Below are 17006 nucleotides of genomic sequence, written 5' to 3' on the forward strand. Positions count from 1 at the left end.
ACTGTAATTTGACGAGAGAAAGAAAAAACCTTGTTAAGGTCAATTGAAATTAATCTCATTTCAGAAGAGCAAGCATTATATCATTTATCATCTTGTTCGTTTCATCACAAAACTCATTAAAACATCAAACGTCCTAAATGGCGATTGTGTAAAATTGGATTATTACAATGATACAATATAAAATAAAACGCATATAAACAGAGTTCAAATAGAAGAGTTAATAAATATATATATAATTGAGACAAAATATCAATTAAATCCTTTTAACAAATAAAAAATATGATTTTGATGAAAAATATAAATATGATATGTACTTTAATATTATTTTTTATATTCCTGATTTATTAAATAATGCTTTATTGAGAGATAAAATTATTCTAAAAATATCGATTTTATATTTTTATCTCATAAATATGTAATAAAACTAGATCAGTTTAACTGAATTAGTATTAGATATTTGAATCTAATAAAGTAATGTCGGAAAACTAGTAATAGATAATAAAAAATATTGAATAAATAAATAACTTGAAATAACGTTAAAAAATTTTACATTCATCTTGAGAAAAATTAATATTAGCAATAGGTATTCAAAGAAATTAAATATACTATACTGTTAATCCTTACCGTACTAATATGGGTAACTAGTGATTCCTGTTCGTGCAAGTTTCTTGGAGTCTTTCGGTAATTATAAATTATATTACATTTTATTTATTTTCCAAAATAAAGAGTCAATATTTATTCTAGAAAGTTGAAAGTATGTTGGTGAATTTTTAGAGATTAAGATGGTACGGTAAGGGTTAATATTTTAAAAATAGAATGCTAAAAATAAAAAATTCTTTAAACGAGAGAATATTAATAGTTTTTTAAATTCTATTTATTATTCTATTTTGAATATGAATGATATAGTGGAGTTTTAATTAAATTAATATTATCAATATTTTATGGAATTTTTTAGACAAATTTTTTTTTCGTATTTCTACTTTTTTCTCTACTGAAAAAGAGGAGAAAAGATAAATAACAGACAGATAAAACCCATAAAAACTCCCCGCCTACGATGTCTCTTGCTATAATACAGCAGCTGCGTCCCTAATTCGGGAAAACTTTCTTCATATTTTCAGATATCGCGATATATTATACCGTATCAGAGGAATATCATTCCTTAAGAAGAGGAAAAGAGTCATTAGCAGTATCGAGGGACGTGATGTGATTAAGCGAAACGTCCATCCAACGTCTGTTTGTACGCGAGCGGCAAATTAACGATTTCAATTTTGTTGGTCGTGTCTGGGAAAACCGTGTGGGAATTTTCGGGTATTATTATGTAAATCGGTATGCTGACGCCAGTAGAAATCAGTTAACGGCCATAAAGGTAGAGTCTAATAACTAGGTTTTCAACACACGTAGGACGTCACGCGATATTACAGAATCATTAATGGAATATATTGTTATTTCGTCGTCCATGGATAAACACACAGTCATATTCGTAATGCAATAACCGCAAAGCGAAACAAATAAACGCGCAAGATAATTTCACGTAGGAAATCACGAAACATAGCTTTCGTACTCTGAAAATGACATCTCCGAAGCGAGTTAAATTAAAAGTAGTGAAATTTAACATAGTAAAATTAAATGAAATGGAGAATTTTGTTTATTAAAGACATACATGATGAAACTCGTCGAATTAAATTCGCATCTTTGGATAATTAGCCCCATATTTTGTTGTTTATTATGAATATTTATAACAACAAACTATTTTATCCTAAAATTTTCACAGATTATAGAATATACATGCTGCGATATTTAGAATATAATCGGCTTGCATGTTAGTTAAATATAGCACATTTAGGACATGTCTATTAAAGGTTTCTTTTACAGTATACCCTTCGGCAAAGCAGAAAGATATACATTATTACAAGAGATTCGCATTTCCTTTTAGTTTCTATTCTTCCTAGGTATATTATGGTAATCGTATGATAGTATACCCGCGGTATTATATTCCATTTTTCTTTTTAGGTTTGCAATAACTTGTATAAAATATCGGAAGTTTTTCAAAATGAGATCTTTTTCTAAAAATAAGTACAAAACGAAATAAGTATGAAACGAGTTTTTCAAGGTTTTGCTCCCCTATTTCACCTACAAGATAGTGTTTGAACAAATCCGCGGGTAGCCGAGAAAGTCTTTCGTATTTGAGCTCTTTTTTATTTCTATCTCTGGAGAATCATATAAAAGATGTTACAATTCCCACAGTAGCTATCCAACAAAATAACAAAATTTTCATATTGCGGAAAATAATCATACAAGGATAAATTTACATTGGCATATTATAGTAACTAGATATAGTAACTTAAACCTAATAGAGTCTGTAAATTTTATTTTTAATTTTATGCCAAGCTATAAATCAACAAATTACGAAAAATTAGATTCTCGCGTTTACTCATAATTAATTAACTAATTAATAGATTTATATCTGACGTAATTGCAAAAATTTGTAAAAACACGATATATATTTATAACATGCGAAAATTCCCAACAGATTATATTTACGAAAATACTAGAGATTAAGAGTATATTAGCATCGTTAATATATATGTTGAATATGCTTCGTGCAATTGGAATTCAACGGGTAATGTGTATATGAATGCGGGAGAATCCCGAGAAACACTAATGACGCGAATAATTATTCTAATAGCTCAGGGATGCTGCAGATTCCAGTTTCTCTCAGCACTTAAGATAGACGGATTGTGCAATTTATCCCTTTCGCTCGGTTTACCTGATTTTAATTAGTTTGAAAAAGAATTAGCGAAGCATGATTCTCTCTCTCTCTCTCTCTCTCTCTCTCTCTCTCTCTCGCATAGAAGATTGACAGTATGTATATGCATATATTTAATGTGATATAAAAATCCTAATCACGTTAATTTCAACATATTGCTAACTTATTATTGATTTCCTGTTATAGAATCAATATTTAGACGCTAACGCAGGATTTTCGATACTCTAACGACATAAATGAAAAGAAGACCCAAAAGCTATTAATTACGCGAAGCATATTACAAGTATAATGGTATCATTTACTTTTTACTCATATAATTCTTTAGTTGCAATTTATGTCATGTTAAACTTGACACATTTTCTTATACTAGCTATAATTTCTAGAGGATCTAAGCTTTTTACAACCCTCGTTATATCTGCTATTCATTTGGAATTGATGATACAATAAACCGCATACTCTTTGCAAAATCTTGTAAATACGTTATTTCCATTTTATATCCTCTGTAGTAGCGTAAAAATTACTCCAATTGGTTGAAAGCATTAAAAGCAAAAATGCGGAATCGATAAAACATAATAACCGAAAGCTATATTTTTGAAGAGAATATCAACGAAAATGGAGAGATCGTAATAAATATATATATACACCACGGCGTGTAAAATCTTATAAAACTAAACAATGTGAAGTATCTGTCAAGTTTATTAAGTGAAAATAGGGCATACATGAACCGCACGGCGTGATGTCTGTGAGAAAAGCTTCAGAGCTTCACAGCGCGGTTGACGCGGCAATGCTCCAAGAGTTTACAATTAATGGGCTTAATGATTAAGGTTTTGTTTCATAAAACAGAGCCTGCTGTTGACGGCACCTGTGTATTTAGCGACGTTTTAATCCCGTGGAGACCCCCAGGCAGTCGAAGTAGAAAAAAAAAGAGGCGGCCAGCAGCCACCTGTGACTTCTGCCGAAAGGGCTGCGGATCTAGTTGATAATGAAAAAAGGAAAGAAGTGAGACAAAAGAAAGAATGCGAAGGGATATCCAACAGTATAAACCGTACAAAAGCAAGGTTTTCGTCTCTTTTCTTTCCTTTTCATAATCCCTTCGCGGACGTAGGATGCAGAGTAAATTACGATCACGTCCCGTCGCATCGCCGCAACAGCGACAACACGCTTTTTCATCTCGCGCGGATTGTAAATACCACCGTGCTGCTCGGTAAAATTTCATTACACATCCCATTCGCTCTGTGTGTGGCGTCTGGCCCATGCGAGATAAGATTAAACAAAATTAACTTATATCCTCCACATAAATTTTCATCGAAAGAGAAATTTTGCATTTGTAGAAGTTGAATGAATCGAAAGGACTTGGGAAAAACTTATACCGACGCGATATTATTGTTTCTCTTTGCGATATTGTGGTTTCTTAATTGTTTTCAATTAAAATATATTAAAAAATTTTTTAATATAATTAATTTATGAAAAAGACGAAGTCTTCAAGTGAAAGATAATTTTTTCAAATTTGATCAATCTGCAATCAGGAAAATTTTCTTGTGATAACAATTAAAAGCATATACAATTCGCATTTGGCCGTTGTTCGTTAATACATACAAATGTAAAATCATACGTGTTTGAATTGTTCAGTGCAATTAATTATCTTTTAATAACTATTTGAACATAAAATGTAATAACTAGTTGGATGCAAATCCATGCAAATTTTCATCAAAAATAGATTTCCGTGAATGTGTTTTCCATGGAAATCTCTAACGATAAATGCTAAAGTAATATCGCTATTAATTAATATGTAATATGTAAATGTAAAAAATATATATATCTAAATATAATTAGTCTCCTCAATATCAATACAACTTTTCCTACAAGGGAAGATAAGCGAAGTGGTTTGCGTAAATTGAAATTAACATTATTGTTTATCAATATTTCCACTTGTAATAAATTTAAGTATGGATATGTATAACAAAACATTTTCCGTATAACAAGGACTTTGTTAATGACAAAAAGACAAATATTTTTCTTAATTAGAAAATGTAAATGTATTAAAATTGTTATAATTAATTACAATTAAAATCATACTTATTAACAATTACGCGCGCATTTTTTAATATAAAAATAAAGGTAAAATAATGACTAATAAAGACAAAAAAAAATGAGAAAACAGAATAAACGAGATGATAACGTAAGTTTAAAATAAAATGATAGGGATTGATCGCTATGGAAAAATATTTGTAAGATTAAAATTTAATATATAAAAGGCATATATCGATTTAATTTCTATGGCAATTATTCAATACTATGGCATATTAATATGTTTATAATTCGGATATTATATTGTATTTATTTCCCATGTGAGTTTGTCGCAAAAGAGACGCAAAAAATTCCAAGCACGCCGTAGCTCCCCTTTTGCACATTTCTACCGAATGAACTCAATTCCGCGATGTTCGTGGGTTTCGTTAATTCCCATGGATAACTTTATCTTGCATAGGAATATATAATTTTAATTTTACTATCCTTGATAGTTTGGTTGCAATTGAAATAATTAAAACATTCACAATTTAATATATATTTCGACAAATATAATTTTTATGACAATGTAAAAGTATTTGAAATACTTTGAAGTGCATAAGTTAAATATTGAACTATAACCGTTCAGTTTTTATTTTAAAATTAGGTACTCGTTAATTTCAAAAGGTTTTTCTGTTCAAACTTATTTCACAGATATTCTTATATAGTTCGATATAAATGATACACTTTTTCTTAAAATTAATACTCGCAGTAATCGATTAAATCTGAAAATAGTAAATTGATGTAGATATTGTCATAAAGGAAATGTATTAGCTTTATTAACGATTATAATTAATTTTAAATGAGACAAAGAGGTCCATTGTGTTGTCTATTCTAATCCTTTTCTATCGATATTATTGGTATTAGATATTGATAAAAAAATACTTTAATTATTGTAATATATTTCGTTTGCTTACTGACCTAAAAAATCATCGAGACTTTCTGCTTCGATATTTATAATCAACATATCGGATTTCTTAACATAAAGCATGAAAGCTATGGCCTCAATAAAAGTCGCTGTTCTAAACGGAATATTCCAATTAGCTCGGAATGTCTCCATAGTAACTATTTACTTCAATTTCCAGTCCACTTGGTGGTCCCAAATAACATTATTACACCGGGTGTATTTCATAATTTGATATTGTCCGCCTCATAATTTGATGTTGCCAATAAAATCTCATATTCGGCACGTGTAAATAAGTAATAATAGAACAGTTTCTCATCTTTCAACAGAAAAATTTCAACTCGAATTACGGAGCGAGCGAAAGACTGCGATTTCCCTGAGGAAGATGGGAGTTCCCGAGAGAGCGCAACGTAAGCGGGGTAAGTGAATGAAGAAGTTGGTGACGTGCGACGTCGTTGGGTGGAAAAACGTGATCGTTTCGAAGCGACGTCGATCGCGACTGATCGATCTCGAGGAACTACCACCGACTCGTTTCTGACCGCGGTCAGGAATCGCCGCGGGGAATCAAATTAATATCCTTCGGACGAAGGAGGAGCACTTTGACAGACGCGGGTGGCGACGGGAACGGGTAAGGCGACCGTATTGGATTTCCAGGAGGTGGACGAGACTTCGATCGACCTCCCGGGTGATGCCATCCTGAGGCAGCGACATTCTTACGGTCGTGCTCTAAGTCACCAGGGTGCGACCGGCCAGAAAATATGGCCGATCTCGAAAGGATCAGGCTGGTGGTGCTCGGCGGCGCCGGGGTCGGCAAAAGTGCCATTATACGCCGACTACTCGGTCAAGGCTTCAGCGAGCGATACCGGCCCACCGTGGAGGATCTGTACTCGCGAGAATGCATTCTTGGCACTCTGACGCTTAAAGTCGATCTTCTAGATACCGCAGGTAAGATGAACGTCTCTCATCATTCCCCTTTTCCCTTTATTGGCTGCGTTCAGCAGACTCAACAGTTGAGTGAGAGCTCACTGCTATTAATGTATTCTTCTAGATCTAAAATTCCGATTGGATAATCTAAAAGAATACACCAATAACAGCTCACTCAACTGTTGAGTCCACTGAATGCGCTCATTGTTAGATTGTGTGAAACACGTCGATTTTCTATATTAATGATTTTTTTAAATAATTTTGTCAACAAATGAAAGATGTGTGTGTGTGTGTGTGTGTGTGAGACAAAAATTCACTAATATTTTTTCTGGATGAAAAATTGTTTTCATAATTTCCTTTTCACTAAATACTTTATATAGAGATAGAAAAGATTAAAAATATGAATTTATTTAGCTTTAACATGATTAACTACTAATATTTCGCAAAAACTGTGATAATGCTTTTATTAAATCATATCATTTTAATGTAATAACCGTTTATGCTGCACTTATGCAATAATTCAATACTTAAGTTAATTGAGTTGATTTTAATTAATTACTATGTTATACACTTATGTTGTAATATAAATCTCAGTATAATCACACTATTATTTAATTAATTTATCATTTTAAAATTTCGTATATATTTACGGATCTGTTCATAAAACCCTAAAATAATAAGTCTTATATGTGAAAAATTAATTCTATATATTTTTTAAAGTCATTTCCCCTTGAAATGTGAAATGTTTCCATCCTCATCGAATCTGCTATGCAATATAACGAAAAATATTAAATGATACGTGATACTACGTACACACATTCTCAATATGGTGAAACGGAATACTGAATGTTTTGATTGAAAACGAAAGAACCTTGGATTTCTCTCTCTCGCCGGAATCGCGTATCAAATAAACGTAACTCAGTAGCGTTCAATATAGTTGTACAGAAATGTGTTCGTGTACCAAGGTATCCTTGATCTAATCGAGATTGCGCAAAGATATATCCCAATAACTTTTTAGCGAGAGAGCAACGGAATTTGTATTGGAAAAGCAACGAGATAAATGCGCTATACATATGCATCATAAATAAATAGAATGACTTATTTTCCGTATGTAGTAAAAATTTATCAGAAATAACAGCATGCTTTTGGGCGACATTTGTAAAAATATCATGAAAAAATAGTTGTCAGTTTGAAACATTTCAACATATCTTTCGAAAAGAATTGAAATAAAAAGAATTGAAATTAAAACCAAGAAGAGAATAAGAGAAATAGTGAATAAAAAAAAAGAAGTTATTTTATATTCTTTTTTAAGAGTTACTTGCGAAGCAACAATACGCGATTTTTTCAGATGCGCAGGAAGATTTTTCTCGTAAACGTCCATTAAACCAAATAAATTTTGATTTTATTTCTGTAGGTGACCTGCAGTTTCCTGCAATGAGGCGGTTGAGCATAGCCACCGCCCACGCATTCCTACTCGTATACGCGACATCATCGTTACCAAGTTTCGAATGCGTGAAACGTTGCTTCGAAGAAGTGAGAGAACAACGACCCGACTTCCAGGTGCGAATTCTAGAATTATTCATGTTAATTCTCTCGTAAAGTGATTTATCTCGTAAAGTTTATCGAATATTTAGCAGAGTTACTCTTATCAATCTACGATTTTAATTAGATTCCTCTATCTTTGGAATAGTATGAAATATTAATTTGCTGTTCTCAATATTTATAACTTTGCACAATATCTAGAGCTGATAAAAAGGCATTATCATGCGGCATTTTTTAAAAATTGATTTTTTAATTACGCTTTAGTGGAGAAGAGGTAATAACGAAGACATACTTTCTTTCCAATAGGAAGTACCGATAGTTATCGCCGGGAACAAGCTTGACCTAGCGCCAGCACGAAGAGAGGTACCAATCGAGGATGTGAGCGAATGGTTATTTTGCGAATTGCCGAAACTTCGCGCTAAGGTGATGGAGTGCTCGGCAAAGGACGACTACAACATTAAGGATGTATTCAGATGTTTCGTCACGCTTTCCAAGATCGTACCGAAAAATCCTACTGGTGAGGTCGAGCAGTCGGGGCTCAGAAGAAGATGTTCAGCGTATGGATCACGCAGGTGTTGTAAAACACTAACTCTATTCCTTACATATACGAATAAATACCATTGAACAACAAGGCATATGTGTTTTCATATATATATTATAATATATAATATAAAATATATATTACAATATGTAAGTCTCATTTTAAGAATAAATTTAAAAAAATTTATTTCCATTTTTTTTTTAAAGTATCAACTTTAAAACAAAAAGTTTTCAAATTATAAACTATATTATAAAAAAAATGTATAATGCTTCTCATTTTTTAATTGACTAAATTTTTTATTTGAAACTTAGTTTATCAAGATATTTCATACATTAAGGAATATTTCAAGAATTTTAATTTCTGGTTGAACTTTATTCATTTTTCTTTTCAAGAAAAAACTAGTATAAATTCATTCTTAATGTAAATTCTGTACACGTACTACAATAATTGTAACCATTAATGTCAAACGTAGCTTTAAAATTTATTTGTTTAAAGGTTGTTGCTTAGCATTAACTACGACAATTAAATAATTTTGCATGTTGTATCTATCATAAATAAAATCGTAATCTCGAAAGACACAGTGAATCATTAAGTCAGGCTTATTTAGTCAGGCCTGATAGTTGGTGCGAGCAGGCTTAAAATGAAGATTGCATCGGATGTAAATGAGAACTGAGAATTGTGAGAGGCAAGTTTCGCGTCAAATGCAGGGTGAGAATTTAGAGGCAAGTCAACGTAATAAACATTATTAAATTTTTTCCTTGTTTTAAATTAAAAATGACGAATGTGTAGGAAAATAAATATGTATAAATAATAAACGATGGATAAGTTATCACCCATTACTTATAATTAATAGTTCTTTCTATTCGAAAAATATTAAATATTTTTACTACGAATATAAAAATTGTATAGATTAAATTTTATAGATGTTTAATTTATTATTTTTGATATCAAGAAAAATTAATAAAAATCCGAAAAGAAACTTATTGGATTACGCAGTAAACTAGATTACACGTACTAAATTAGATTACGATGTAATTTCTTTAATATATGTATATACACGAAGATAATTCCAATCAATGACTTTAATCGTATTCGCAAACCCGCCATTTAGTCGCGTTTTATCTACCAGCAGCATGTATTAACGGAACAGGTATTCAATCTAAAAGGTTTTCAACGCACTTCAATGTTGCTAATTACCAATGTCGAAGTAGATCAAATATGAATATAATTGAAACATTAAATATCGTTTTCGATGTAGAGGTTCAATATCGTTTCAGATCATCTATTACTCTTGAACATTATTATTTATATTCGATAGTACTCGAGCTTGTACTTTGCATTGCTTGATTCTTTTTATTCATTACTTTTATACGTTAGTGTATATATCACGATAACTTTACGATAAATACGTAACCAATAGGAACTCTACTTAATATAGACACACGCCGATTTTGATGAAACTTTTAATTAAAATACTTGCAAAATGAAGGAACAATAGATATCCATTTTATCGGTAATTGTCTAATATTTAGAAAAAATTATTTCCAATTATTTTTACCTACTAAATACAAATTTGAACTCGGATCTCTAGCATTTCGTATACAAACGTCCTTAGACCACCGTTTTTATACCACCGAAATTATTTAGAGCACTCAAGATCCAGCTTCGATCGATATAGGTATTGCTTCTTACTTACTTGTGTATTCACATTAAACGGTCCTAATAAATCGTTTATTATTGCATGTATAGGAATTACATGCGAATATATGTTTTCAATAATTGAGAAAAGAACTTTACATATCTCAAGAAATCATAACCATAATTTTAAAAAATAATTTCAAATGATATGTGTATATAAATGTACTTTCTCTTCAGCTTACTTAGACTTGAAAAAACGTCTGGACTCAAATTGTATATTTTAAAATCTTAACCAAAAATTGTAATATTTAAATATTTACTTTCGCCTTATAACTCCATTTATTCAACTCATATAATTAATCGCGCGCAGTTTAACAGAATGCCAAAAGGCTATATCATAGAATATTATTTTCAAATCTTAAATAATATTTACATTTCTTCCAATTATTTGCTGTTTTCTATTTAAAATTTCCTTTTGGAAAAGTTCTCTTCTTAAGTCGTAACAATCATGTCTTTTTAGGGAGAGATATACTTAAATTAATAAAAAATTTATACTAAATATAAATTATTAATATCAAAAGAATTCTTCATTCAAATTAACAAAAATGTAAAATGCACGGCTCGAAGGACTATTGTACATAACTATAAACACCAAAAATTCGAAGAAAAAAACAAATGCAACATTAAATTAAGTCAACTACAGTTTTATAATTACATTGAAAAAAAATTGTTCATTTGACTAAATTAATTTAATTTGTTTTTATTTTTTTCATTGAAGAATATATATAAATATATATATTACAATATATATATATTCTCCAATGAAAAAAATAAAGACAAACTAAATTAATTTAGTCAATTAAATAATAATTAATGTAATGAAATGAACAATTTTTTTCAATATAATTACAAAATTGTAATTGACTTAAATAAATCAAATATGACTGAAATACATACATTCTTCATCAAAAGATATAAAGATGAACCGAATTAAAAAATTTAGACAAATAAATAATTTTTTTTCTGATAGTATATTTCTAACTCTCGTCTATTATTCTTTTATTACAATGAAAGGTCCGGCAGCCCTAGCGGCAGAACAGGTAGCGCGGGTCCCGGTGGGAATCTCCAGCAAGTGGTCGCGGCCCAGGGTCCTAGCGTCGTCAGCGTTACTGAGGAGGTAAAGAGCAAACCACGTAGTCGCAGCCTAATCAGGCGCACTTCAAGAAAAACGAAACAGCAGATCAGGGATGCCCGTGCTGACGACTGCAACATCTCCTAAATCTGCTATCTCGACAGAGAAACGAGTTTTTTTCACGACCGGGAGTCCGCTGGTCCCGATTATTGCGAAGGAACGCAACAACGAGCAATCGAGTTTTTTTGATTAAGTGCGTTAAGGTAAGACTCGAGCTGACGTTTGCAATTTGGAAGGAAACAAGTGTTTCCATGTTTACATGAATAACGGATTAACTTTTACTGCTTGCTCCGTCTTAATCCACGGAATTTTGAAAAGCAAGCGTGATAAGTAGATAAAATGGATAGTTCTAGAAGAAGTCTAGCTCGAAGTTCGAAAAGATACAAATCGACTTCGTAAGATTTATACCAGAAAGTATGTGTATCGATAACAAAAGTATTATTTTATTATCATTAAATATTAAATTTTAGAGAAAGAGATTCAATTGAAATGTTAATTTTTCCTTGGCAAATATTTAATACAAAATGTTAAACATCATGATAAAATCTCTAATACCTTTTCAAATCAAGATATCATAATTTTTTATATGGAAATTGTAAAATAATTAAATAACTTATTCAATTTTTTTTTTTGTTAAGAAAAATGCGAACACAAATTGTAAAAAGCTTTTTGCTATCGACATACATCTTTTTTGGAATATCCCTTGTATAAATTTATGTATAAATTAACGTGTGGGTGTGAAATTGATGTTTAATGATGGATATATAGTTGTTTTCAACGAATGGATGAACTCTGATATTTCTTCATGTAAATATTCCTGATTTAAAGTAAAAAATTACATTCTTTAGGGTATTATATTGTATATGTAACGTTTTATTACGATTGTTTTTATATCCCGTAAAGTATAAGTATATGGAAAGCGATATGATTTTATTGTGTATGGAAAAGTTTATTTAACAAGAAATACGTGATTCACATACAAAACAAGAAAAAACCGCACATATCGCTTTTCCAATATATATATATATACATATATATATATGTATCAACTCATAATTTAAAATCACGTACACGCGCGTACACTAATTAATCGTATACAAATCTACGAATTTAAAAGCGCGTCTCTTCAAAAAATAATGACTTTAAAGTATAAGTTTCTCTCGAAACGTTCGCAAGATTCGAAAAACTTCTTGCAACGAGCATCTGAAAAGTTTGCAATATGGAAATAAAAATTAAAATAAAATAAAAAACGTCAATTTAAAAAAATACGATCCTTTAAGAATGTATTCTTTTTCATTATTTAAACAAGGAATCGAAACATATATCTCTTCTGATATTATTTAAATAAAAAATTAAAAATTATTATTTAAAATAATTATTAACAAAAATATTCAGCGATACTTTTAACAAAAATTAATATCAGTATCGTCTCTCACTAAGATATAAAAGTTATACAAGGAGAGGTACACTGTGCTTAAACGTTTTACAAAATTTGATTGAAAATTTATGAAACGTAATTGAAAATTTATTTCGTAATACACACGATGCACATTTGCGCGTAAATATTTTGTTCGTGTTAAAGCTTCAGTTGCAAGTACTGCCGTCGGGTAAAAAGAAATTTGTTTGCAAATTATAGGATGCGTAATAGTCAAAGCACAAAGTACCTTTTTCTGCTACCTCTCTGTTAACTATATTATCAGGTATACGCTTTTCTCTTTTAAAGCTTATAAACTAACGAGCAACTGTAATAAATTGTGTAATCTGTATTTTAATATTTTGTTTGAAAACTGCTCTTCAAGGTTCAAAGACTTTATTTCCGATTCCGTATGTGCAACATCATGATTGTTACTGCTTTTTAATAAAATTTTAGATGTCACGTGTTAAATATTTTGATAATACTCAACTTGGAATTATTTTAAAATAAGATCGGTGTGGAATTGATATCGAATATTCTGATAAATAATTTTGTGGAAGTTTTTAATTGCGCGCTTTGTTTTAATAATTTCGAAATTAATATCGATCGTATGTACCAAGTGCACAATTACAGGTAATCAAATGAATTACATTAAATTACATAGTGTTAGTATCCCGAAAGTATACTGCAATATGTAAGAGTTACATATTCATAACTAATAAAAATTCCAGTAAAGCATACCGACGAAAGATGTATCGAAGCATATTATTTTAGATATTTGGATTTAGATAGGAGACTAATTATGATATAATCGATAGAAACGACTCTCCTCCTTGTTCTATATTCTATAATATTTTAATTTCTTTTCAATTTCAAACATGCTGCAATTTCTTCACATTGTTAATATTTAACAAAATTGTAATTAATAATATTATTATTCCAATAATTTATTATTCGTAACATTTTCTACTTTTTCCAACATTCTCTTATTCAAATTAAAATATCATTATATTATAAATAATGTGTGCTTTTTCAACACAGAATAATAACATATATTATGTCATTATTAATAGCTATATATTTACTTACTTACAATTCTTTTATTATAAATTATTTTGAAATACTTATCTGGAAAGAGACAATAAATAAAAAATAATTATCGGACTACAAGTTTTATTTGCATGAAAAACTACTACTATCAAAACTTGTGTTTTCTTATCTCAAAACTAATGATTTTATTTCTCAGAAAATATTGTGTAACAATAAAAGAATTATTTACAATACCTAAGGCTTTTGTAAACAGAATACATTTTACCTCAAGGGAAATCAAAAGTAGTACAGAAAGTATTGAAGAAAATGCCAATATTTTATATATCTGAAGTAAGAAAGGATCTATCTAACGTAAAACATAGAACAGGAAGGAGACTCATATGTCATCGTAACTGAACCGGTGCACAAAGGGGATTGAGGAAATACCACAAACTGAAACAGCTATTGCAACTTAACGGTACTGAAGTACGCGAAATATCTTGAATATATATTATATAATTATAACTATAATTAACGCGTAGACATCAAAAACGTGTAATATAACGTCACGTAATATTATACAAGTAACTGTAAAAACTAAGGTAGGGAATACGAGGTAGTGATAAATGAATATTTCACACGGTACCAGAAATATTCGCATGAAATATTCGCACATACATTTGAGAGTTCTATTGTATATGGTCATTACAGTCTCGTTAATTCGCGGTTACGTGAGAAACATATTTCTCAAAAAAGTCTAGTAATTTGTGAAATTATTTTAATAATGTTCCACATCTTATTTTACGCGTCGTAAAAGTACAAACTGTACTTGAATAACATATATTTCATCGAACGAGTTTATTCGAAAATATCATAAAAAGTATTTAAACAGAAAATAAAATGTTTTGATAATTAGCTCAGATATAATTAAATATTTTTGAACAAAACTTGTATTTTGTGGATAAAAATTAATAGTCTTTTACTTACAATAAAATATGAATTAGCTCAATTTGTTTTGCATAAATTAAACAGGAACTAGTATTTGCAAAGAAACTTATGTACGCGAGTATTATATTATAGTGTCTTCTGTGTAATAATAATGGGAGAGATTAAACTTTCAAGTTTGGAAAATCTAATCATAGAATATATTTGAAAAATAAAAAAAATTTTTACAAATTAATAGCTTCTAAATAATTGCAGTAACAAACAACTTGAAACTGTCAATCGTAAGTTTAAATATATAAATGAAATAAATTGAGATTATAATATAATCTTTGCAGTAATGATCTTATTATAATCACAATTCACTATTTTCTCATTTTTATACCTATGTTAAATAATAAGCAAGCTCTATTTATTTATTTATTTTAATTTTGTTAGTATTATTTTAGTGTTACAATTCACGCTTGAAAGTTTAAACTATTTAAAATATAAGAGAACGAAATAAATTTTAATAAATTTAAATAAAGATTAAAACAGGGCAAAAACACAAATTAAAAAAGGATCAATCGCTCTGTTAAATAATGCGACTAGATTACGAATATTAATAACCGTCCCATTAAGATATTTTTCACACGACCAAGGGGAAATTATAAAGGTGAAAGGTATGTTCAGCGAAGTGAACTGAGATCGCGAGATGTTCTCGAGGTAAGTTCATTGTTAAAAAAAGGTCATAAGAATATGTTTAACAAGTACCTCGCGGACGTTCCGTGCGAATGCATGCGTGAAGTTTTGTATTTTGACATTTTGATGCGAGAGAGCAATGTATTTCTATCGGTTCTATCGTTTGTACAAATGTGGGTGTAGTGTATCGTCGACAAACGTGTAAAAGACCTACTAAAAAACATACAACCAATTTTTAAAAACAGGAAGAATATTTCACTAGATTTATTTGCATATGTCTAGAAAAAACATTGAGCTAATTGTGACATATATGTTATTTGTAATATGCATCGGGAAGAGATGGAAATATTTGAAAAATAATTTCAAATTTCAGAATTCGAATGTATATAATCCTGCGACAAGCAATGCAAACTTTTGAAAAATTGTAATTGATAGAATCAGATTTCTATTTTGTATTTAAATTACATATTAAATTTCACAAGCAGCTGAATTTTCCGATACGATAGTATAATAATACAAGATATGTGTATAACGTATAATATCTTCTTACATATAAATGTTACAGAAACTATGGCTAGATTTCCAAAATGCATATAAACGATTCAACAGTTTTAGTTACATCAAGTAGATTTTGCGCGTTCGTCGATGATAACACAAACGCAATTTCGTTGCGGCTATCGTGGCAAACATTCTCTCCTGTGTCCATGGAACTTCACGCGACCTTAATGGATTTCTTGGGATAAACCTTACCTATCGAACTTTACTTGTACCTTACAAAGCTCCCATCTGGGTAGATATGATTTATACGATATGTATATTCTAAATAATGATCGAGCTAACTCAGTCCGTCTCTAAATACGTACAATGGACCAAAGTCTATCAGAACTTACAAGATGTTGACTCGATAAAGGCTATTATCCTGCTTAGACGCTGAACTTAAGAGAAATAGTAATAGAGTAGCTTTCGCAAAATTTTCTAACGGGACAATAGTCTTTAGCTAGTTAATAACAATCAATTATTTTCTGCAGCTCTAATCTTATGTAAGCTTCAAAACATGAGAACGGGCATTATATTTTTTCGGATTTGTTAATAATCAGAATTTTCGCAACGACACAGTACAACTCTTCTGTATATTGAGTACTCACCTAATTCGCCATATCGTCGCACTGAAGTAAAGGACACGACCCATCTTTCTTCTCTCAGCTCTTGAAATACTAATTTCCAATTCCTTAAGCTCACTCTCGTAAACAAGCGGAATTGCCGGGTAATGATGTCCCTGTAAATAATTAATACCAAAACTTTCAATATAATATAGTTAGGCATGTATTCCCAGATGATCCTGTACACGTTATCGGTAATCGGCATGCC

The 17006-nt window shown here is 30.2% G+C and overlaps 1 protein-coding gene across 1 annotated transcript; it reads left to right on the forward strand.

The window, feature by feature from the left end:
- Positions 1-6434: 6434 nt before the first annotated feature.
- On the forward strand, positions 6435-11979 carry LOC108761384 (GTP-binding protein Di-Ras2). The gene is made up of 4 exons (XM_018507878.1): positions 6435-6680; positions 8074-8219; positions 8508-8773; positions 11455-11979. The coding sequence occupies exons 1-4, from the start codon at positions 6494-6496 to the stop codon at positions 11657-11659; spliced, it is 804 nt and encodes a 267-aa protein (XP_018363380.1). The 5' UTR covers positions 6435-6493; the 3' UTR covers positions 11660-11979.
- Positions 11980-17006: the final 5027 nt, after the last annotated feature.

This window comes from Trachymyrmex cornetzi, unplaced genomic scaffold (genome assembly GCF_001594075.2).
Source record: "Trachymyrmex cornetzi isolate Tcor2-1 unplaced genomic scaffold, Tcor1.1 scaffold248, whole genome shotgun sequence".
In the NCBI taxonomy this organism is placed as follows: domain Eukaryota; kingdom Metazoa; phylum Arthropoda; class Insecta; order Hymenoptera; family Formicidae; genus Trachymyrmex; species Trachymyrmex cornetzi.

Coding starts and splice junctions, on each gene's coding strand:
- LOC108761384 (XM_018507878.1), top strand. CDS start 6,494: ATGGCCGATCTCGAAAGGATCAGGCTGGTGGTGCTCGGCGGCGCCGGG. Junction 6,681..8,073: donor CGATCTTCTAGATACCGCAG/GTAAGATGAACG, acceptor TTATTTCTGTAG/GTGACCTGCAGTTTCCTGCA. Junction 8,774..11,454: donor TCAGCGTATGGATCACGCAG/GTGTTGTAAAAC, acceptor TTACAATGAAAG/GTCCGGCAGCCCTAGCGGCA.